Source organism: Bactrocera neohumeralis, chromosome 2 (assembly GCF_024586455.1).
Source record: "Bactrocera neohumeralis isolate Rockhampton chromosome 2, APGP_CSIRO_Bneo_wtdbg2-racon-allhic-juicebox.fasta_v2, whole genome shotgun sequence".
Lineage (NCBI taxonomy): Eukaryota > Metazoa > Arthropoda > Insecta > Diptera > Tephritidae > Bactrocera > Bactrocera neohumeralis.
Window position 1 is genome coordinate 2,963,504 of NC_065919.1, and position 23,119 is coordinate 2,986,622.

A 23,119-nucleotide genomic window follows, 5' to 3' on the forward strand; every position below is an offset into this window, starting at 1 on the left:
TATGTTTGTCAGAAAACCGTCGTTCAATTGCCGAAGCAGATATGAAGAGTATAAACTTTTCTCTTCCATCCTGAAGTACTTTTGGACCAGGGCCGTAGACCTTAAATTAATATATTTCATAATCAGATCTCTTTCCTTCATTTCACCCCCCGTTCAGTTAATATTTCAATGAGTTATCGTAGAAGAATTCAATACAGGTTTAAAGTGAATACTTTTTCTAGTATCCAAAACATCCTCATCTCTACTTTAAGTAGCTACTAACCGCCATTTAAGAGCAATTTATATTTCAAAATTGGTTACTATAAAGTACCAACATAAGAAAGCTGAACATTATATTTCGAAAAAATAATTATTTACTCAAATATTTTTTTGGCGGTATACTATATGTTGGCGTCACCCTTTATTCTGTGTATGTTACTATCGCTCTACATTCATAATAATTATTTGTGAATTGAGGCAAACACCAACACATTTATATTATTATCTTTGTCAGTTAACAAACAAACCACTTGCACGCTAAAGCGAGTGAGCAAAAGAAAGATAAAACTAAGAATTGCAGTTTTTTAAAGCGCTTCCCACACAAACACCCGTGCCATCGCCACGCCATAAGCACCTGCTCACAAAATTAGGTACATATGTAGATAGCTATCCGTTGCGGTGTAACTGCGTGCGCCGCTCACCTACATTATTAACTATTATTGTTGCCTCAGTTCACCGCAGTTGCGGCTGGTGTGCGGTCGTGCCATCTGCAATAGATTTTGTAGCGTTCGCGTTGTCTCAGTGCTAACGCACATAAAGAAAAACGATTAGAAACGAAGTCGCTACTTTTTCGAGTTAAAGTTCAGCAGACACTTCATACTGTTTGGCGAACGCACATGTTTTCGTGTCGGATATTTATTTGAAATAAATTTTGTGAAATTGTTAAATTTAAGTCGGATTCAAGATGGGTGATGCTAAGAAGTTTAATAACTGTGTTATTGTGTTCGATCAAAACGATTTCGGCACTTATTTTACCGGTCAAATTGTTAGTGGTAAAGTGATTATAACGCTGGAGAAAACAAAAAAGTTGAAAGGTAAAAAATCGGACATTTTTGTTATCAAATCATGTTGAAATACAAATATGTTGAATATGCGAATGCTTAAATACAGGAACAAGAAGAAAAATGAAACATTGTATAGCGAATCACTATTATATTATAATTTCAAATATTACAGCTAAGTCTGCTAATTAGGTCTTTCGAAACCCTTTTCAGTATTCCAGTGATGTATTAATTGAACCACTTTGGATAGAGAAGATTTTTTTATTATCAAAGTTTTATGAGGCTAGCAATCCTACCTATTAGTTACACTTCAAATCTGATATCGAAACAAGTTAATGAAATTATAATGGCATCAAATAATATCTACAGACCGCTCGGTAATTTGAGATAGTAGACTTACATATCTAGCGTACATATATTCTTGTTCGTCAAGTTTAAGTACACGTGAACTTAGTAACGCAATCACGGCCGGTTGAAATAGAACCTACTTTTCAGATACTTATCTTCAAGCATATCAGCGTTTTATTATAAATCCATAACTATAAAAGCTTGTCCAGTGGAAAATATCTTCGTTATAATATAAAAAAGTGAATTTGATAATTTTACAATCTTACAAAGAGCTAATAAATTGTATCGTCGATATGCGATAAAGTTCCAAATATGTCGAACAAATGGTCATGAGAACGTTTTAGGTTAAGGTAGCATATTTTGTACCACACGAAAAACAAAAATAACTTAAGACCTTATAAGTTAATGTTTTAAGTTTTTAAATCCATATTCAAGTGACCGCTTTCTCCTGTAATACTATAAGCTTGAAAAGCAAACAGATACTTACAGACTTAAGCGTTTTTTCAATAATCTTAGTTGTTTATATTACTACTTTAGTGTAGTTTCTACTTTAATAGTAGTGGTTTCTATGAAGTTCTTCAATGTTTTAGAATTTCCGCTTTTGTAAGTGATTAATATTTGTCTGCCTACGCATTAATCGCTTAAAATTGACTTATAAGTGACTCAGTTAGGCCAAAAAGTGATAAACAAATATTTATTTTCTTTACTGAAGCATATCCAACGCTGATTCAGTGTGCTATGTTTGGTAAATGTTGGGTTGGTGTCAAAGCTTTACTCTCTTCCATATGAAATTGGACATGAACTGAATGAATCTGATATTAGGTACATAAATACTATATACGAGGTGTGTTCAAAAAGTATCGCGACAGTTTGATGACAGTTTTCTTCGATTGCAGGGGCGTGGTGCATCATGAGTTCTTGCCACAGGGAAGAACAGTCAATTACCTGCAAGTTATGCGCAATTTGCGCGAAGCAATCCGCCAGAAACGCCCGGATTTGTGGAAGAACAAAAATTGGCTTTTGCACCACGATAACGCCCCTGCTCACACATCGTTGCTTGTGCGCGACTTTTTGGCCAAAAACAAGACACTAATGATGCCGCAGTCACCGTATTCCCCAGATCTGGCCCCCTGTGACTTTTTCTTGTTCACTAAACTGAAGAGGCCCATGAAAGGACGACGTTACGCTTCTCTTGACGAGATAAAGACGGCATCGAAGGAGGAGCTGAAGAAGATAAAAAAAATGATTTTTTTAAGTGCTTCGAAGATTGGAAAAACCGTTGGCACAAGTGTATAATATCTCATGGGGATTACTTTGAAGGGAACAAAATAGATATTCATGAATAAATAAATAATTTTTGAAAAAACACAAAATTCGCGATACTTTTTGAACACACCTCGTATGTCTCTCAACAGTGAGAACATAGTGATATCTTTCAAAACACAGTACATGTTATTATCTTATCTTTACTGTTATACATCTTTGTTTGTGAAATTATCTTATCAGCATTTCGCGTTCACATAAGCTTCTAACTAATACTGTAAAGAAAATATTTTGTTTTAAATCCAGTTATATCCAGTAGACAACACTTTAAAAATTATAATAACACATACATATGTAACATATATCATAAAGAACCGGAATTTTGAATCGACTAATAATCTTTATTTAACTTTCGAGCACTTGTCTGCAAAATTTGGCAAAACAAATTATCGCGACTTACGAGAACTATCCAATAAATACAATACTTAATTTCACCGTCGAACGGCGGCGTTATCACAAGAGAAATTTAGTGTCACTTTGCACGTTTTCCTAGGCGACTATGTCAAGGGAATCTCACTCGTTATTTAAGATATATAGAATTGAATTATTTGTCAGAATGGATTTGATAACTATGGTTCCATACAACAGAGCCATATTCCAATATAGATTTTAGCAAAATTATAAAAAGTGTTTAAGAAACATATGGAGATCTAATTTCTTTAGAAAAACGTTTTAACAAAACTGAGAGCACGTTTTGAGTTGAAGATCATGGGAGAATGGATGGAAGGCTACAAAAATATAACCCTCAAATCGACAAAGTTAAAAACTAGCTCTAGTCTAAACTTTATTACATAAGGAGATGTGTGATCAGATCTATGTATGTGAAAAGCACATCGTCTTACATTTTTAAGCATCCATTGGCAAATCATTTCTGCAATAGACACCTTTCTCCTGTTGTAGTATATGATTTGAAATCCTTTACGTCGTCGACATGTAATAAAATTTTTGAGAATTCTATTACAGAATAGATATCGTTAATAAACAACCAGAACAGAACCGGGCCAAGATGACTACCTTGCGAAACACCTTAAGATACATTAATGGAATCTGAAGAGTATTCTCAAATATCACTCGTTGTGTTTTATTGTGTAGATAAGAAGATATCCATGGAAGAAATTTCGGTTGAAAGCCGAGTTTAGGTACGCGAGTCGAGAGTTTTAGCTAATAAATAATTAGATGCAGATCGGTCCTCACAGACAGTCGACGCGGAAAGGCACCATCGTTTTTTCTGTGATACTATCGTTTGAGTTTTCACAGTTTAGAGTCTTATTATAACAGGGATGTTGAAGATAGCCTAGACCATAGTGTTCACCAACAACTTGCATACATGTCCTCTCATAAATTATAATATGTTATTATTCATTTTATTTCTGCACTTTTCCTACTTTTCAGGCATTAAACTACAAGTTTGTGGATTCGCGGCTTGTCAATGGCGTGAAAAGTATGGACAAAAGATAGCTGTAGCAAAAATTAACCCAAGAGACAAGCACGTATACTTTGGTCGCGAAGATTATATAGCGTCTACGACATTTTTGGTAGGCTCGGAGTTTGGCAACAATTTTTCTATGGAGGAGGGCACTTACACCTATACATTCTCTTGTCCCATACCACCGCACTGTCCATCTTCCTTTGAAGGCACTTACGGCCATATCCGTTACCTCGTCAGGGTTACTTTCATAAGAGCTGGTGCTGCGGATCGTGTACATAATGTCGGTTTCACAGTGCTCATGCCGTTAGATCTAAATAAAGATAGTAAATTGTTAGAGGTAAGTAAAATCAATTGGGGATTCTATAGTATTTAGAAAGTATACATTTTTTGACAGGCTCCTGCTAGCAATGACGCTATGGAGAATGTTTGTTTCTTTCTCGCCAAACCCGTACATTTGACAGTTTATCTCCAACAAACTGGATATGTACCCGGTCAGTTTGTCTTGATCAGCGCAGATGTCGACAATAAATCCACAGCAGATTGCAAAAAATTAATAATAATGCTGAATTTACGTGCCACCTACAACTCAGAGACGCCTGCTCTGCATACTGTCTCAGAGAAAATCTGTCTTGTCAAGAAAGTGTGCGGTCCTGCACCGCGACAGACGCGTAAATCTTTCGCTGAGACTATACGCATACCAGCAACTGCGCCGACTTGTGAACACATCAGCAGAAATGTGCGTGTCTCGTACGAGTTATGCGTTATGGCCGTGATGACTACCCTGATGCGAAATCCGAGGGCTACAATACCGATAACTATAGGCAATGTGCCGTTAGCAATGAGCAACACAATAGAAGAAGAATTCGTGGAGGAGAGAGAAGTAGAAAATATGCAACCGACAACATCGCGTACGCGTGAAATCGGGGCTGTTGGCGGCGCAAGTGAGGATGACATCAGTGAAGAGGAAATTGAACTGCGTAAGTCATTCACAAATAGAAACTTTAAATCTTCATGATAAAAAGAGATGCGAAAATTTTTAGCAAGAAGAGCATGAAAATTTGTCAGAAACCTAGTTTTGCAGCGCTAAATGCTTCATTAAGCTCTTGATCGTTTCATATTAGTTAGTAGGTTTGTCCCATCAATTTCTCAACATAATTACTTCCCAAAAAAAAGCTGGCAATTGAAAGGACAAAGACACTAAGTTACCGTTTATATATGTTATATACATTTCCTGAGTTTTCCTCAAACATGCCGAATTGCAGTTTAAAAGACGGAGATATATTAGAAGTAACAAATTAATATAATTTTTAAATAACTGTTAACAAACTTGGAAGCAATATACAGATAGATTAAGGTAATCCAAGGATCTCTGAGATTGGTTTTAGGATTGACGTAGTGGCCAATATCCCAGCTTCGTTATATTTTCACATATCTATTCCTCACCTATGTACTTAACTTATAGTATATCTTACATATTTATGCTTCATTTCTTTTATCTTTTCTTCGCTCAACAATCTTGCAGCTCCACCATCCTACGAACAAGCGATGTTCATGAGCACAAATATCGCTGACAACGATGCCAATACAGTCAGCGTAGATGCACCGTTCACACCACGCTATCCGGTCTACAATATTGATGAAAGTTCTCTGGCCTTTAGCAGTATGGGTTTGAGTCCACCACCGAATTTGCCACAAAAGCGACCACGTCGTAGAAGAAGACACCGACCAGCGGAATATCCAACAAAGTTCGCCAATGATCAACTGCCAACTGAATCGCCAATACAAATATGAAATTGCGAAACCAACTGCTTGAGGAAATCAAAAACCAAAAGAGGCAAGAGATATCAAGTGCAATATTTTACATGGTCAACATTATTGTATGAATATAATTGTTAGCAAAAGAAAATTAATCTTTACACGTATGAAGAAGCAAAAGATTAGTTAAGAATACTAAATTCCGGATGAAAAGGTACATATACCTTAGATGTTCGTCTTCTTCCGGGTTATCGCGCCGCAAAGGCCAATTATGAATTCACTATATCAAAAATAATAAATAAATAAATTAACTAATAAAAATAATTATGAGCTTATTATCAAAAAAACAACAAAGAGTGTTAGAGGATGTTTTATTGTGGTGCTGTGATTCGGAAATAACTGCCAAGCCAACTGCCAAAGCAGAAAAAGTACTTGAAAGAAATTTTAGGTTAAATACTATTTTAAAAATTAATTTTTCGCCTTACTTTAAATGACCGATCTTTACTTGAGGATATTCGTGAGAGAAACCTGCCCAAAATCACACTACATTGATACATATCCATGGAGAATTAATGTTTTGAGCAGAGTCATTGGTTCAAAACCTCTGAATTTGAAGCAGAATGCGTCTTCTGTTCATATGCTCGACTTCGTTCGTATGTCTTTTAAATAATTTGGATATATATTTACTTCAAAATCCTCGGTTGCCGAACACAAATTTTTGTTTTAAATTTGGCGACGGAATTTCTGGAGAAATTACTTTAGTAAAGTTTGATAACAGAACTCTATAGATATTTCAAAGCATTGACAAAAGTATTTCAAATTTATATTATAATATTATTTCCACTATATAAATAAAATGTTGGCAACTCTGTCTAATATCAGCTGATAAACTGTGATATTTAGCCGGCTCGCCTAATAAACAAACATGAAAATCATGTGAAAACAAAAAACAAGTTGATGACGTCACATCTAATGGCAAATTTCAGACGCTCCAACAATGCTGAGCTTCTGAACAACTCACGCGCTCATTAGAAAACACAAGCGCTCTCCATACACATATATAACCGATACATACATATGTATGTAAATGTACATGTAGGTAAAATGCTCCAAAGTACCAGTGGCGACAGTCTCATTTCTTTCATTCTTTCCTAACAAACCGAAGCTAGAGAGTTTGTTATAATATGTTTTAGATAGTCAGTGAGACGGCAGTGCGCCGGTTGCATCGACAGCTTGGAGCCAAAATAGACTGTGAAGCAGCCCGTGTGGACCTACAGTATACAAAATAATTATATATTTGTGAATACATATCTATAATATATATATATTGTGTGGTTTAAATATAACATGTTCACGAATAAACGCGTAGATAAGAGAGTACTGTGGGTATAAGTTATTGTTATAAAAAGATTAAGTGAAACATAAAAATTCATTAGAAAACCTGGATATATAAATAAAAAAATATTTTTATTTATTATATATATTATATATAAATGTATATAGAATGAATATTTATAGCGCCGCGTTACGTTAAATTGTTGCGTCTGACTGCTGTGTAGAACATGGTGCCTTCGCATAACTCATTGATACATGTGAAAATAAATTTATAGTATTTAATTAAAGTCAATTTGTTTACGCGCTATAAAATCTTTAATAAATACAAGAACAATGCCATCGGAGTGTATATTCGAATTCGATCGGCCCCAACCGGTTTACTATAGTGGAGAAGTAATTAACGGACGCATTAACTTGCATACAACCAGCGAGAAGAGCGTTCGAGGTAGGCGGATCTCTGCTTGCAATTAATATTTAGTATAAGACATCAGGGAATACAGAATAAAATAAATGAAATTAGTGTAGTTCATAACGTATAAAATATAAAATATGCTGCTTACGAATTTTTCGAATTACTCACGGTAAAGTAAATACATACAGTAAATACTTATATCATTATATATGCAAATTATATAGAAAGCATTAACGCTAACATATTTGCTGAACAATTAATGTTATTTATCTCCAAACAATGATTAGCAATTGATATGCTATTCACTGGAAACTAATAGTGTTCACTAGAATTGCATTTATAATCACATTTATGTATATAAGTATTGGCGTATGTATGCATATTATAAAAATTCATTAAGGGGTCAGTAGGGTAATCCGGCCTGTTTTTTCGACATTTTTTTTATAGAAATTTTTATTCTACAATAAAATTTTTTTCACATATCATGAGGTATATCATGGAGTGTATAAACAAATTTTTTCGGAATTTTTTGATGACATCTGTCGGAGCAATGGCTGGGTGAATGAGTTGCGTTTTTACCTGGCGGACACGATTTCTCATGTTTGGACCATCTGAAACACAAAAACCCAATTTATTCTTAAAAAGTACGTGAATGGTTATCGTCCCTATTAAAATCATGAAAAATTGTTGATAAATGAAAAAGTAATTTACGTTTTTTTTAATTTTTCCCCATGTTTTTCATAAATTTTGTCAATAAATTATAAAAAATATAGAGACGATAGTCAGGCGTTTTGGAAACATTTAAAAAAAATTAAGCAAATCGGCTGAGTAGTTCGACCGGAATCATGTCCGCCAGTTAAAAAGTGCGTTTTGAGAAAAAGTTTCAGGTACTGAAAAAGCATAAAAAAATAGGCATAAACGTTGAAAAATTGACATACACCTAAATATTATTTTTGGGCCTTTTTCGAAACCTTTCAATGGTAAAGTGGGTTTCTACATTAATTCAAAGGGTATAATGAAAAAAAAAATGTTTTTGAAAAAAGCTCTCAAACACTAATTAAGCAGGTATCGAATATATTATATTATTGGGGATTCCTTTTCGTAATATTCTATTCAATAAGGCACAATAAAATTGATTGTATTTCTAACAAAAAGTTCCAAATATTCGCTTTTAATGCGAAACGAATACATATTTGAAAATGATGCCACAAAGTATCGAAACGAAATTGTCAGATAGCTTTACTATTATTTTCATTTCAATCAATAAAAATCCTTACACCTTCCTACGATTTTGTTAAGCTTTTATAAACTATCACCCTTAAAACCCCAAACTTGAACTACTAGACAAGCTGAAAAGTTGGTGTCGTTCCGGTGAGCTGTTTGTAGTCAGACATAAGCTTCATAAGGCAACAGCTGATAAACAGCTGATAACAGATTGGTTTGACAAATCACTTCCGTACTCAAGATTTTCTGCGGAAAAAATGCCGTCTGCAATACAGTTAAGCTACAGGTAAAAAGTAAGCGCTGTTTTGAAGCAAACGACTGTAGAAATTATGGTTTTTGACAATGAAAATAGTATGGAAAGTTTACTGATCATCATGTATGTATATTGAATAATAAAGAACCTTAAATAAAATATTAATTTTATTAAAATTATAAGCAAAAACGTGAAATGACTTTCGGAGACTTGAAGATCACATTGACAAATACTTGTATATTGTAGCCTCACTGACGTTGAGTAAAAATAAAGCTTCTGCAGAAATAATTTAATTATAACTTGTCACCAAAGATGTTTAGATCTTAAAAAAGTAAAAATGATCAAAATTCCAGCCAAAAAGTGCGAGCACGATGCCATTTATATACACAGACTTTTTTGCTTGAATAATTTCTCTGCTTGCGATCTACTAAAGCGTTTGCATCTTTTTCTATTTCTGGTATTAATGATAATGAACTTGAAGCATGGAATGCCAACGATTATTATTTTTTTGCATTTTTTTGTGTATATGTACGTGTATACGAGTATATTGCCAGTAATACCATACAAGAACTTCTGCAGTATATATTTTGAAATATGAGAAATTTGAATTATTTTAATTTTATTTGCAAGAATTACTGTAGATATCATTAATGACATCATTCTTTAGACTCCCTCGGGATATGCACATTTACACATATAAATACATCTAAATGTACTTTTTTTCAATCTCTCCTGCCAAAATCAGAGGTCTACATACTCTTTGTGGGCGAGGCGAAGGTCCGGTGGGAAGAGAGCCGTACACGCTCTAGGGATGGCAAAACCGAGCACTATAACGAATATTATCGCGCTGATGAAACTTATCTACACTCGAAAACTTGCGTACATGGCGAGGGCGCGCTTCAACCCGGCACATATACTTACACATTTTGCATACCATTACCGCTGGAGTGTCCGACATCGTGTGTGGAGAAATATGGCAAAATTGCATACGAACTCTCGCTTGTATTGAATCGACCATATCGGTTCGATAATGTGTTCAAAAAACCGCTGACGGTTTTATATCAGGTGAATTTGAACATGCAACCGGAGTTATTGGTGAGTTCGTGAACTATACATATTTATATAAGTGTTTATATTAAATGCAAATCATCCAGATACCGATTAAAAGTGAGGACGTTAAATACTTTTGCTGCTGGCCATGCTCTTCCGGCCCAGTGATATCAACGCTTACCATACCATTTGGCGGCTATGCGCCCGGCCAGAGAATCAAATATCAACTCGAAATAGACAATCAATCGACCGGCTATGATTTAGCTGATGGCATCGAATTAAAACTGACACAGATATACAGCTTTGAAGCACATACGCCGCATAGAAAGACGCGCTATCACAGCAATACATTGGCACTCACCGAACAGGGTATGCAATGCTTGCGACTGTCTAAGCGCTTGATTGACGGCACACTTCTTATTCCGCCTGTGCCGCCTACCTCGAATAGGAATTACATCATTGGTGTACGTTATGAGATTAAAATGTCCATAAACACCGGTTGCTGCCACACAGACTCCGAAATCGTTATACCCATAACAATTGGAACAGTGCCTTTGGCGCAGAGCGCCACCAATCCACAGAATGCAATCGGTTTGCTGCCGACAGCGCCAGCAATTCCCGATACACCAGGCACTCCACCTGGCAGCGATGCGCCACCAAATTACGAAAAATTCAGTAAGTAAATTCAGCTTAAGCGTAGGACTAGGTTTTATAAAACTTTTCTTTTAAATTTTTCACAGAGCCACCGTCCTTTGACGAGGCCACCACCATTGGTGGAAAGTTTATCGATCGCGATGTCGATGAGCCGAATCGCAATGATGAATTCATACCTCGATATCCGATGTACACGAATTTCGCCGTGCCCACAGCACCGTCTGCCGTAGGTGGTGATGAGACCGATGCACCACTGCTGGTATCGCACAATGAACCACCAGCTTATCAGCAGGAAAGTGCACAGTCTAGCCAAACGGCGACACGCGCCACAGCTGGCTATGGTTGGAATAGTTGAAGCTGTGCAGCCACTTCCTTAATACGTTAAATATATTTACCAATAATATCAAGGATTTTCTTATTGAATCGCGCTTAGCGTGCATATTTCCTGTTCCAAGCCATACATGACTTTAAGCGTTGTGATTATTATAAAGCTTACAGTTTCTCTTTGATATTCAAACTGATTTTACAAACTTTTTGTACATAAACTTGCTTAATACATCAATAAACCAGCCTCTGTAATATAAGAACTAAAAGGCTTCGTTTTTTTTTTCAATTTTAAACTTTATATGCTTGCCCAAATAGTTTTGATGAATGCTTGACTCTTCTCGATAGGATGAAAACTCGGTGAACTGAAATACATGAAAAGAGAAGGGGTTGAGGGGACGTTTTTAGACTCACAGTGGCTGCCTTGAGTTATTGGATTTTGACTGAATATTCTGCTCTCATAATAAGGTCCACCAAGTGCAAGTGAATCCTTGTTAGTGTTAACAGATTCATTGACACATCGGATGAAATTCTTGCAGTATCTTACTTCTAGTAAGCAAGCGATACACAAAGAAGCACTTAGGCTCAACGCAATCATCATAACAAATAGTTAGACTAAAAACCGAGTCTATAAATTTTTATACTCGAATATTTTTCTTTCTTTTCCCACACTATAAAAATATTTGAAGGCTTATCAAAACAAAACTGAAAGTCATTTGAAAATAAAATAAAAAAATGTGTATGTATTTAAATAATTAAAATTTTAAGCATTAGATAGCAATTTTCATAATGCCCACCTGCGAGTTTACCTTCGAGCGTGATACGGCGGTGTATGTGTGTGGTGAAAAGCTAAGCGGCAGTGTGGCGGTAGCATTCGCAAAGGAGAGATTACTTGAAGGTATTTCGGCACACATTTTATTAAGTAATGTTATGTAATCAGACGCAATGCTTCATCACAGATATACGCATAGACTTCTGTGGTAAGGCTACCGTTAGTTGGGTTGACACAATGGCGCGCTTTCCAAAGCTCTACTCCGCTGAGGAGACATATATGGAGATGGAAACAGTCGTTTTTCAAGGCGGTCTACTGAAGCCAAACACATATAATTACAGATTTAATTACCTTATACCAGATATATGTCCGACCACTTGTACGACAGATATCGGACGCATTTACTACGAATTATCTTTAATACTTTCATTCCAAGACAAGACACACGACAAGACAGAAACGCGTAAATTTACACACGAAATACTGGTGGTGCAGGTATTTAATATCGATAAAGTACCCAATGCATTGGTGAGTTGTAAGCCTTAGTAAATTTAACCGAAATTTATTTGAAAACAACGGTTTCGATTCAAAATCCAATGCAGTTACCAGTCATACGTAACGATGAGATCTTCTTCTGCTGTTGGCCCTGCTCGGCCGGTCCGATTTCTATACATTTGAAGGCAGCATCGGGCGCCTACATACCCGGCAACACTATAAACTTCTCCATTGAAGTGGCTAATATGTCGAAGCGTTGCGAATTTCGCACACATATCACCGCCTCCTTCATGCAAGTCTACAAATTCACCACACAAGTGCCGCGTCGTCGCACGCGCTATATTTCGTACGTTTTGAGTAGCGTGGAACACCGCATCATTGTCAAAACGGATGACATCGCTTCGCTGGATGAGAAATTCATCGTACCGCCGCTGCCGCCTTCCACACAGGGTACGCACATCATTTCAATTAAATACGAGTTACGTCTGGTGACGCGCATCAGCTATGTCACACAATCAATGTCGGACTTGACATTGCCCATACTGATAGGCACGTCGGCGGATATAACACCCGAGCACACAGTGAGTTCGTCAGCCGTATATATAAATTTTTATTGCATCACATACATATTCCTAACTGATATCACTCTCTTTTCCTTTGTCTAGAATACGCTGAGGAAAAGTAGACGCTTGTAACGACTTTATGCCAACAATTATCTATGCAAGGTTTGCAAAGTTTGCGTTTATTTTAAATGTTTAATACTTATGTATGTATAAAGCTAAAGGAAATACTTTTATGTGTTTATATATTATTATTTAGATGAGTTATATAATCGTTTATGAAGATCCTTCTAAAATACTTTTACGCTCCTTCCTTTTCTTTTTAGCTCTGGCACAACCTCTGGTAGAAGAAGCGGTATTTTCAGGGGTTTGATCTTCGCTGGCATTCTTTTGAGGCCCCTCGGTAGCGCTTGGCAGTTCTGCTGTGGTTGCTGCTGTAGTTCTCGTACCGGCGACAGCATTTTGCACAGCGGGCAGACTATCTAAGTCATAGTAGAGATATGTTGGTTGGAAAACGGTTTGTTCCTTATTGAATTTGGATTTTTTTGGTTCTGCGTTGAATTTAGTTTTCGGCAAATGTTCAGCTTCGCGGAAGGACATGGAGCCTAAAATAATGAAGCTTTTTTCATTTTATATGGAAACAAATGGATTATCGCTGTAACTCACGCAAATTTAATTCACAAGCACTTCGTATGGGAGATTCCGGCTCAGGTGCTGTAGCCACTGCAAAACAATCTTGAGGTTCCCTTGTTGGCGGCATATCGAACTCACTGCATTTCATTGGCAAATTCTCCATGCTACGCATTGCAGAAACCGCCGTTTGCTTTGTGCCAGAAAGTTGACGCACTTCTTCTGGCGCCCGTAGGGATATGGTGCCCACCACGATCGGTATCTTTGCTTGCAGCGAACGTTTCGCATTACTCGTGCTCAGCTGCACACTTAGTTCGTAACCTATTTGCAAGCACTGACAATCGGCTGGATCGGTATTCGGCACAGTTTGTGGCCAGAAAAAGGTTTGCAAATGTTGCTCGTTTCTTTCCCGTGGACCGCAGAACTTGTGCATAGCTTTAGCCAAAGTGATGTGGAAGTATTTGGTCTTAGTTTTCTTGTGACCATGCGCGGCGGTTACGCAACAAATTTGTTGCAGCTCATAGGTTAACTCGTGTAAACGCAACTTATCGGAATTCTCTATTGAGACGTGTATTGAAAGTTCTTCACCGGGCACATACCCAAACTGCGGTAAGTTCACACACATTTTCAAGGGGTGTTTGAAGAAATGCCAAGACATATTCTCTTCGACGAGCACATCACCTGGCTTTTCGGCGATTTCTGGGTATCGGCGGAGATCGAGCGGCTTGAGCACTTGCAATTGCTGCGTATACCATACCTCACGTTTATTCTTATGGTCGATGAATACTTCGACCATATAGCGTATGTGACCGTTGGCACTTTCAAAACTGGATGGACAGCTTTGCGGCAGTGCAACGCAAAATGGATAAGTGTAAGTGCCACGTTCAATGATTCTGCCTGTTGCTGCACTTGTGGAGTGTTCAGTTGAAGATATGTAAATATAATATGTAGATATATATTTAACAGTAAAAGTATATAATTACTTTATAAGTACCTTCCTCGGAACCGACAAAATAATTTACATTGGACAAAAAGTCTTCTCGATTGTTGTAAACTTCAATGCACTGCTCAATAGGAGGTCCAATGTCTGAGGGTTGCTCCGACTCATTTTGTTGATTTATTTTCTTAACTTTCTTCGGTGGAAGTATTCTTTCCCATTTCACCTCTGCAAACCCCGTATATTTAATGGCAAACGCTATTGTTGTTTTTGTGTTTTTATAGTTGTTATATCGTGCCAGGGATTCCAATTGTTGCAATAATGAAGTATTGAATTTAGTATGACTCATAGTTATCGAAAAATTGTAAGCCACTTTATACCTTTGATAATCAGGCGCACCTCCATTGTTAGTAGCACATGGCCGGTGAGCTTGTCGCCGGGTTCATAAATACGTTTTGGGTTATCCAGATGAACTTCACACTTTAGAACCATGGTGTTTTCTATATATTTTATGTACTACAAACTGCTTTAGCCTCGCAAAATTCGTTCAACCATGTTCTTTTCACTTCCACATTCGCTGTTGTACTATTTTTTCCGAATCATTACTACATTATTGAATCGATTTCGCTTGATTATTACCTTTCATTATCTTATCATAAGTCTTTTGGCTTCAAATTCCACACACACACTCCTACATACGAGCATTCAAATTTTTATCTGCAACAGACTTTTCAGAACGGGCTAATGTTACAACGGTTAGAGCCTAATCGAAAATTATTTGTAATCAACAGATAAGTCAACGAATATATATCTATGTTTGCATACACTTCAAAAAAAGATAATTCACAAGCAGCTAGCATTGTAGCTTGTACTGTTATTAACAGTAGTCTGTTATCAGTATAAGCTTTTATGCGGTAAAGCTCAAAGTTCTCGAACAATAGGAGAGACATTAATTTTAATTAGGAGATTTCTGCTACTCTTCTGTTAATTGACATCTGTGCTTTAGCTCTACATAAATTTATCCGCTTTTGACATATTTAAAATATTTTAGACCCCAAGATCGTTGCAAGTTTTGAGAATTTAATAGTTGTTGTTGCCGTAAAGTTTTTCTATACACATTGGCGATTATACCTAAAAGCCTTCAAAGACTAACCCAGAAACCAATTGTGAACAGATACTCTTGGTTCTAGGATAAGTTACTGTCTGGTGTAGTTTGAATGCCGAAGAGATTATGTAGTGAAGAACTAAACATTCTCTCATCTCATTCAAGTATTTCGTGAGGTAAGGTGACATTCTGCGCAGCGGCGCAAAATATTTCGAGGAGTCAAATGCCTATATAAAAGTCAGAATTTAATACAGGTATATGTTAGTCGGCATATCTAACTTAAACAGTAAAATTTAATTTTCTGATGATTATATAACATTTTACGAGAACAACTTTGAAAACTGATTCCAAGCTCTTTGAGATGATGAAGATGTTGGGTAATAAAATGAGCTGTCGGCAATCGAAAACCTGACAATATGTTATGTTTTTTTATGGAAAACAGATTTAAATTAAAAGGTTTGATCATACATCCTCAAAACATAAAATGAAACTAAAATAAAGTCATGTCATCTCCTTCGAATTGATTACATACACATATGTATATGTATATATATTATCGAAAGTAATCTCAAAGCTTCTACAACTAAAATATTAAATCGTATAACGTTTTTACACTAATACTAAGGCATCAAATGGACATATTATGTAATATAAGCATTATAATAATTTACAAACTACAAAATGAGGTATTGGCATATTGGCGAGTGGCAAGTTGCAGTTTTGTCTTTTGGCACTTTTTGTTTAATTCTTTGGCACTTTAATCGGTTTTAAGTAAATTCTATAATTTCCGTTTTTTTTAGAAAATGTCCTCATCATCGTCATCATCATCGCCTTCATTGGCGGCTTGCACATGCTCATCGGTTTCGCTCAGCACGCCACAACTCGAAGCAAAAGTGTCCAGGCTGCGTCCGGTGTGCCCAGTGCCAAGCGAGCCGTAGGAATGGTAGTAATTCAAGCTCAAAGCCGAGTCTGCAGACATATTAATGGCCTGTGTTGAGGCAGCAACAATGTCGTATCCAGGAAATTTGGGCAACTTAATTGCATGTTGTTGTTGTCCTCGTGGTTTCGAACCTGATGAGTGGCCAACGCTGTCCAGGGTCTGTTGGCTGCTGAGCGTGGCAAAACTGAAGGATGGAGGTACTGAAATTGATGATAAGTGTACACGTTAGTTTAAGGAAAGGACTTTGAAATGTCATAGTTATGAACTTCTATTGCTTATAACTTACAACAACTGTCATATGAAGGCGGCTCATCGTCGTCGTTGTTATTGGATATATCTTGAGCGCGTATTCGTCGTGATGTGGCGCGGCTACTGGCTACTGGCTGGATCACATCGTCATCATCGTCATCATCATCGCCCTCACCATCCTCTTCGGTCTGATTAATTTCCGCCTGTACGCTCCACTGCTCACCCGCCACATCACCGTCCTCCTCCTCCAGTGTAGATATATCACGGCTGCTGATTCTACGCGGCTGCGTGGTCACCAGTTGTACACCGCGCTGCTGCAGCGGAATGGTACCTATCACCACAGGCACCGACAGATCTGTATCATAATGAAAATAGCCAGTCTTCAACTTCACTTGCAGTGTGTAGTGTACAAAAACAATGTAATTGGGATTAAGTGTTGAACGCGGTGTATCGGAGGGCACACATACGGTGCCCTGATACATGCGTTTGGTCAGACGTAGCGTACGCTCCGTAATGATGCTTTTCGCCAGAGTTTTCGTATAGAAGTTGCGTTTATAAGGCTGTCGTGCTAGGAAAATAAAATGCTGTTTAAGGGAGGCCTCTACGCTGGAAATGTCATAGTGCGGCGACTGATTGTCCACTTCCAGGAAGAACGTGATTTGCTGTCGTGCCACGAAACCATTGTAAGGCAGTAGTAATGTGTACATAATGGGTCCCGAGGTGCATGGCCAATTGCAGAGATATTTCACGTTCTCGTCGCGTATTGGCAGCTGTTAAGAAACAGTTATAGATAATAAAAAAATAATAGTAATATTTTGCATGGTTTTGAACACTCACCCCATATTCCGGGTTATGATTCAGGTTTAGTGCTTGCACCACTGTTATGGGTTTACGGAATACCTCATCAAATGTCCACGGCTTGGCGATGGTCAGCGAGATATTGTACGCTATGAAACCATAGGGTCCTTTGCATGAGGACGGACAACCGGACGGTATGCGCAAGCGCAGCACGTAGACGTGTGTGCCCGCGCGGAATTCGGTACTATCAAAAACATTGGTGCGCGTATATAAATATTGCTGATGGCCACAGTAGTTGGCGGAGTCACTTTTGCCGCTGAGGGACCATTGCACGCGAGCCTCACCTTCCAGTGTTACATAGACAGCTGCAAAACGAAATGAATTAATTTGTAGGTACATGTATAAAAAAATGATCTCAAACTCATAATTATTATCTTACGGTGGATGTTAGGAAGGAACTATATACATACATCATTATAAAGTTTAAAATAAAAAATAATTTCTTTGGCGTGTTTAAGAAAAAAAGTTGACCCTGTCCCCTTTAGTATGCTTGAGTCTGCAACTTTTTCGAATATTATATACAACAAAAATATTTCAAAATTAAACTTTTAAATTGTTGCTATGCCTTCGAAGTTTGTTTTTACTAATTGAAAGTCTTCTTAGAAACACATGGGTAGCTTTGTTGTTGTTTTTTAATTTTTTCACGTAAATTTTTCAAACAAGTGATAGCTTTAATTATAAAAATGTTACCACCTTAAACTTTTTCAACTTGACATTCAGCTCATCGTGTTTCTTCATATTATTTTGCTTGATATTTTATTACTTCATATAAATAATTTCTTTAGATAACAACAGCTGAGGTAATTGAAATTTTTGTAGCCAAGTTTACACTTAACTCATATGACAGTAAGTTATATATTTCAACAGCTGATTGAGTAAGGCTTGTTTGTAAAAATTGTCTTAACTTTTTTGGAATATGTTTTATTTTCATGGAAAATCGAAAACAGCATTTTCGGCATATTTTACTGGTTTCCTATCAAAAGGGTAAAAAAGCAGTTCTAGCAAAGCGAAAATTAGTCAAAATGCTAAATAAGATTTGCAAATTTCGTTCTGGCAACTTCGATCTTGCGGATACACCACCTTTTGAAAGACATCTTGAAGCCGATGTGAATAAAATAATGTCGTTGGTCGATGCAAAACTTCGAATAACACCTCGAGAGATTGCTTAAAAATTTCATTTGGATCCTAATAACATTCAAAACGAAATTTGCTTCCTTCCATTAACGACGGCGATTTGCTTATCGCACGTCTAAGAAGTGATCCATTACACTGGCACTGCAACTGGCAACGAGTAGTGTGTTGTTTATAAAAAACGCCAGAGATCATGGTCTAAAAAGGATGAACCAACTCAAACCACTTTGAGGGCTGAAAGTCACCGAAACTGATTATGCTGTCTGTTTGGTTGGATTTCAATCAGATGTTTTCTTTTCAGCTTTTGTCCGGCAATATCACGATTAATTCTGAAGTGTTTTGTGACCAGCTGGGCAAATTCAGTGATTCACGAAGAGGCAAGAATTGTTCAAAAGAAAAGGTGCAATGTTCCGCTAGGATAATGTGAGACCTCATACAAATTTGATGACTCGCCGAAAACTTTTGTGGCTTGAATGGGATATCCTACCACACCCATCATATTCTCTAGACTTGATAACTTCGGACAAGTACTTTTATGGGTCCTTTCAGATTTTTTTTTTAGACCTTGCCTGTAAACTATATTTGATGTTAATTTATTTTGTGGCAGCAATATAAATTGATCTCCGACCTGCGATAGACCAACATACAGTTAGCCATAGGTAAAACATTATTTTCGTAGGTCAATCCCTACTAATTCGAAAGTTTGGCCTTGGGACTTGTTTGTGGTTAAAGCGAAATATGTTTTCGCTAGGAATTGAAGCCGTTTAAATGGGATTGGCAGATTACAAGGGATCATCGAAATTCTCGTTATATGAGCTACAATTAAATTATGCTTCAATTCCTTAATGCTTAGCCTCTTCCCGTTGCACATGCTTGGATGACTTAAATTCCTCAAAAGCATAATTGGAATTCCAATTTTTAAAGCCAGTTCATGTAGTGGGAGTCCAGAAGGATATAATGAATTTAAAAACTCCTGGGGATTATGGACTGCATCTTCGATATTAGTTAAGGTATCTATCGATTTGTGTTTTTTTTTGTGTTGTCCGGGAACTTTTTGAATAATTAAATCGTTTTTTTTTCGTTAACACTATCATTCCTGGGTGACACTATTGCCCTTAAACACAAGCAATAAAATTCCTTTTCGTGCAAATTCTCAATGTCAGGGCTTATAGTATAGTATTGCATCTATTAAAATGTCTAAGCTATCGGAAAAACTCCTTCCCCAAGTTTACGCAGTTGGTGTGGAAAATCACCATCAGAGATTCCATGAAGATGAGCTCTCATATTCGTCCGTATTTTAATATTTTCAATCGAAGTCCGTAAGAGCGATGATACTAAGTATGCTTCGATGACATCTGCTCGTGTACTTCTGTTAATGACAGGAAGAGTCTGTCGGAAATCTCCAGCAAATACAAAAGTTAGCCCGCCCATGAGAGCAAAAGGGTTTCCAAGGTCTTTTAATGTTCTGTCCACGATCTCTTTATGCGCTTTATGGCTCATGGTACATTCATCCCACATAATCAATGAGGCGTCTGGCAATAGGTAACCAAGAGGCCCATTTTTGCGGATAGAACATATTGATTGTTGTTCAAGATTTATGGATAACGGAAGTTTAAAAGATGAATGAGCAGTTTTATCACCCTTTAAAAGAGTTGCAGCAATTTCTGACGAAGCAACTGCTATCTCTATCTTCCCTGATTGTCGTATTGTAGTATTAGATCTGCAAGAAACGTCGTGCCAGTACCCTGGCGTAAAAAGAAAGGTTGTTTTTGTTATTATTAACGCTACAACTCGCCCTTTTCTGTGTGTTGCAGCTTAGCTAAATGTTAAATAACATTCTCTGTCTAAATTTAACATTCTCTGTTATAAATAAATAATGAGTTTTTTTGAATTTACGCTTGTAAATCGGTTAAGAATTAACATTTTCTGAATTTTTTTATTTTTTACTAACAATCCTCATTGGATTACCTTCAAAGTTGTGCAGGCTATTTATCATTTCATGCAACGATTTAGTCAGCTATAGCGATCAGACAAAAAACCCAACTTATTTTTATATATTAGTTGGAGTTTTGCTACAACGCTTTTCTCTTGAAAGGTCTCTTAGCTGCGCATGCTGTATTTATACATATGTATGTATATTTTTTTTATGGTTATGACTGCGTCTTAGTTTTGATTTCTCTTTGCCTATATTTAATAATACACCAAGGGTTAGAAACAGGGTCACAATTATGTATTAAGTAATTATTTTAAGGGCTTAACAGGACGGTTATCGTACAATTTTTTAATTAAAACACCAAATTTGGGATAGGATGTCTCAAAAATGTTATATTTGTGAAATTTTATATGACAAATTGTAGCATTTTCAGATATAGAAACGTTTTTGTTTGCTTAAAATTTATTATTCATACACCAAAAAACACAAAACTGACAGTTTTGACAAAATATTCAAAGTATATTATCAAATGTTTAATTCTATTGCACAACCAGTTTATTTTTAAACTTTTCACGTTCGGATATTAAATAATGAAATTGCAAACCATAATTTTTATTTACACAACTTTTATTTGACTTTAGTTTTTTATTTTTTAATTCACTTTGTTATAAAAAAAAAGTAATTGAAATAAGCAGAGTATAATTTCATTATTTACCATTCACACGCTTCACTTTTTCCGTTTTCAATACGATGCGTCCGTGAATGTACTCGCCACTATTGTAGACCGCATCCATGCGGTCCAATTGAAAAGAACACATTGTGGGCATTTTCGAGCCGAGAATTCTTTACAAAACTCGTGTAGAGATCAAACAGTGTGTTTTCGAAACATAGAATTTATTTATTTTTATTGTTTTCACTCTCATCAATCGTTAGCAGTGTTTTTGAAACTTTTCCGTAATAAAAAAATTCGAACCGTTTTTTCAAAGACGACGACAGTACAACAAGCGTTTTGTTGTCCTTTCTGCCTGCCAACATGTATGCTTAGCTACGACTATGCGACTAAAGCGCTCTGCCATATTAAGGTCTGACTAATGAACAACTTGTGTGCACACACACAGTTACATAGATGCTGCAAGCACAGTGTTTGCGGCGCGCATTGTGTCTGGTTGTTTACGGTCTCCATTGTGGCCCGTAGCGAATCAATAAGTTGGCGCCAGAATGCCTTCGAATTCGACAACGAAAAGAAAACAACAACTAGAAGCACACAGCGCCATAGTGAGGATGTATAATAATGACTACAACAACAATATGCAGTGGTCCATCATCAATGCGTGGCGGAAGGAATTTGAGAGTTATCGCCTGCTCTCCGCACACTTGAGCACCAAAGCTTTGGGTGGCTGGTTATGTGCATGTGGGGAGCTGTCAGGGCAACCGTGTTTTGTTTGAGACCTCACGTAGCAAATAGTCGCGTTAGTTAACGGCAATCGGCGACAGCGTTTTACAACGCAGACTCATTTAGTCTGGCGATTTTTATGCGTTCAATGCCATTCCCGCTGGCAGTCATTCATAATGGTTGCTGCAATCGCTGAATGATTTCGCGATGCTATTGTTGTTGTGCTCTTAATTGTAGTTACGCTAACTTTTATTATTTTAAAATCGTTCTAGCTACGCCATTTTTGGTGCGGGTGAGTGTCTGGTGTTTTAAGGTACCACTTTCTTCCTCTTTTTCACTTGTTTAGCTGAGCTAAAGTTGTACATACTCAATATATAATGGAGATTACTGGAATTATATATGACGCATTGTACAACAATCTTTTGTGATATTGGGTAACTCTTAACAAAAGTTCAAAAATCTCATATTCGCATGGGGCACATCCGAAAACTGTTGAGATAATAGAACTTGGCGTTAACTTCGGTTGGTCCGAAGATATAATGCCCCTCACAAATACCAAAGTTTACTTGCAAGAACTTAATTCCCATCGTTCAGATTGTATGGTAGGTATATGCTGCAGTGATCCGATTTGAACAAGTTCCTCGGAGATAGCTTTATACAATAATCCACGCCAAATTTATTGAAGGGATCTCGTCAAATGAAAAAGGTTTCAATACAAGCTGTTGATACCGATGGTTCAGTTAACATATGTATATATTATAGGCTCCCTGTCGTTTCCTTCTAGGTCTTAAAAACTTGGTTGCAAACTTAACTAACTCAGTTCAGTGTTTGATAAAGCCCCAAAACCAAATCAAGTATTAGCTCTTAATTTTAATAACAATCCCGTTTTATTCGGTTGAAGTATTATATTCGGCACGTTTCGGGATTCTCATACCCTTTTACTATCTTCGTAATAAACACTACTACATT

The 23,119-nt window shown here is 36.9% G+C and overlaps 5 protein-coding genes across 6 annotated transcripts; 3 read left to right on the top strand and 2 right to left on the bottom strand.

Annotated features, from left to right (window-relative positions):
- Positions 1-730: 730 nt before the first annotated feature.
- On the top strand, positions 731-6,219 carry LOC126766397 (arrestin domain-containing protein 2). The gene is made up of 4 exons (XM_050484196.1): positions 731-1,073; positions 4,104-4,477; positions 4,535-5,117; positions 5,663-6,219. The coding sequence occupies exons 1-4, from the start codon at positions 944-946 to the stop codon at positions 5,929-5,931; spliced, it is 1,356 nt and encodes a 451-aa protein (XP_050340153.1). The 5' UTR covers positions 731-943; the 3' UTR covers positions 5,932-6,219.
- An 853-nt stretch (positions 6,220-7,072) lies between these two features.
- LOC126756673 (arrestin domain-containing protein 3) lies at positions 7,073-11,416 on the top strand. Of its 2 annotated transcripts, XM_050469922.1 has the most exons (5): positions 7,073-7,277; positions 7,414-7,675; positions 9,865-10,214; positions 10,274-10,844; positions 10,910-11,416. In XM_050469922.1, the coding sequence occupies exons 2-5, from the start codon at positions 7,564-7,566 to the stop codon at positions 11,176-11,178; spliced, it is 1,302 nt and encodes a 433-aa protein (XP_050325879.1). In that variant the 5' UTR covers positions 7,073-7,277; positions 7,414-7,563; the 3' UTR covers positions 11,179-11,416. The 2 variants fall into 2 exon arrangements, with proteins under 2 accessions (XP_050325879.1, XP_050325870.1); XM_050469913.1 differs by having other exon boundaries at positions 7,073-7,675.
- Positions 11,417-11,478: 62 nt separating this feature from the next.
- On the top strand, positions 11,479-13,391 carry LOC126756688 (arrestin domain-containing protein 3-like). Its single transcript, XM_050469933.1, has 5 exons — positions 11,479-12,045; positions 12,107-12,447; positions 12,522-12,995; positions 13,080-13,139; positions 13,301-13,391. Exons 1-4 carry the CDS (start codon positions 11,937-11,939, stop codon positions 13,107-13,109), a joined length of 954 nt encoding a protein of 317 aa, XP_050325890.1. The 5' UTR covers positions 11,479-11,936; the 3' UTR covers positions 13,110-13,139; positions 13,301-13,391.
- LOC126756666 (arrestin domain-containing protein 17) lies at positions 13,157-15,742 on the bottom strand. Its single transcript, XM_050469901.1, has 4 exons — positions 14,922-15,742; positions 14,599-14,799; positions 13,641-14,507; positions 13,157-13,579 (listed from the first exon to the last, which is right to left on the bottom strand). Exons 1-4 carry the CDS (start codon positions 15,031-15,033, stop codon positions 13,251-13,253), a joined length of 1,509 nt encoding a protein of 502 aa, XP_050325858.1. The 5' UTR covers positions 15,034-15,742; the 3' UTR covers positions 13,157-13,250.
- A 174-nt stretch (positions 15,743-15,916) lies between these two features.
- Positions 15,917-21,798, bottom strand: LOC126756662 (arrestin domain-containing protein 3). Its single transcript, XM_050469887.1, has 4 exons — positions 21,473-21,798; positions 17,673-17,998; positions 16,873-17,605; positions 15,917-16,786 (listed from the first exon to the last, which is right to left on the bottom strand). Exons 1-4 carry the CDS (start codon positions 21,582-21,584, stop codon positions 16,443-16,445), a joined length of 1,515 nt encoding a protein of 504 aa, XP_050325844.1. The 5' UTR covers positions 21,585-21,798; the 3' UTR covers positions 15,917-16,442.
- Positions 21,799-23,119: the final 1,321 nt, after the last annotated feature.

Bases quoted from the DNA above. Each gene is read 5' to 3' on its own strand.
- LOC126756662 (XM_050469887.1), bottom strand. From the start codon at position 21,584: ATGCCCACAATGTGTTCTTTTCAATTGGACCGCATGGATGCGGTCTAC. The intron at 17,606-17,672 runs GTGAGTGTTCAA...GTTTCTTAACAG, and splicing joins ATCATAACCCGGAATATGGG to CTGCCAATACGCGACGAGAA. The intron at 16,787-16,872 runs GTAAGTTATAAG...CATCAATTTCAG, and splicing joins GCCTTCATATGACAGTTGTT to TACCTCCATCCTTCAGTTTT.
- LOC126756666 (XM_050469901.1), bottom strand. From the start codon at position 15,033: ATGGTTCTAAAGTGTGAAGTTCATCTGGATAACCCAAAACGTATTTAT. The intron at 14,800-14,921 runs GTATAAAGTGGC...AAACAACAATAG, and splicing joins GGTGCGCCTGATTATCAAAG to CGTTTGCCATTAAATATACG. The intron at 14,508-14,598 runs GTACTTATAAAG...CCACAAGTGCAG, and splicing joins TTTTGTCGGTTCCGAGGAAG to CAACAGGCAGAATCATTGAA.
- LOC126756673 (XM_050469913.1), top strand. From the start codon at position 7,564: ATGCCATCGGAGTGTATATTCGAATTCGATCGGCCCCAACCGGTTTAC. The intron at 7,676-9,864 runs GTAGGCGGATCT...TGCCAAAATCAG, and splicing joins CAGCGAGAAGAGCGTTCGAG to AGGTCTACATACTCTTTGTG. The intron at 10,215-10,273 runs GTGAGTTCGTGA...CAAATCATCCAG, and splicing joins ACATGCAACCGGAGTTATTG to ATACCGATTAAAAGTGAGGA.
- LOC126766397 (XM_050484196.1), top strand. From the start codon at position 944: ATGGGTGATGCTAAGAAGTTTAATAACTGTGTTATTGTGTTCGATCAA. The intron at 1,074-4,103 runs GTAAAAAATCGG...CCTACTTTTCAG, and splicing joins GAAAACAAAAAAGTTGAAAG to GCATTAAACTACAAGTTTGT. The intron at 4,478-4,534 runs GTAAGTAAAATC...ATTTTTTGACAG, and splicing joins AAGATAGTAAATTGTTAGAG to GCTCCTGCTAGCAATGACGC.
- LOC126756688 (XM_050469933.1), top strand. From the start codon at position 11,937: ATGCCCACCTGCGAGTTTACCTTCGAGCGTGATACGGCGGTGTATGTG. The intron at 12,046-12,106 runs GTATTTCGGCAC...GCTTCATCACAG, and splicing joins AAAGGAGAGATTACTTGAAG to ATATACGCATAGACTTCTGT. The intron at 12,448-12,521 runs GTGAGTTGTAAG...AATCCAATGCAG, and splicing joins ATAAAGTACCCAATGCATTG to TTACCAGTCATACGTAACGA.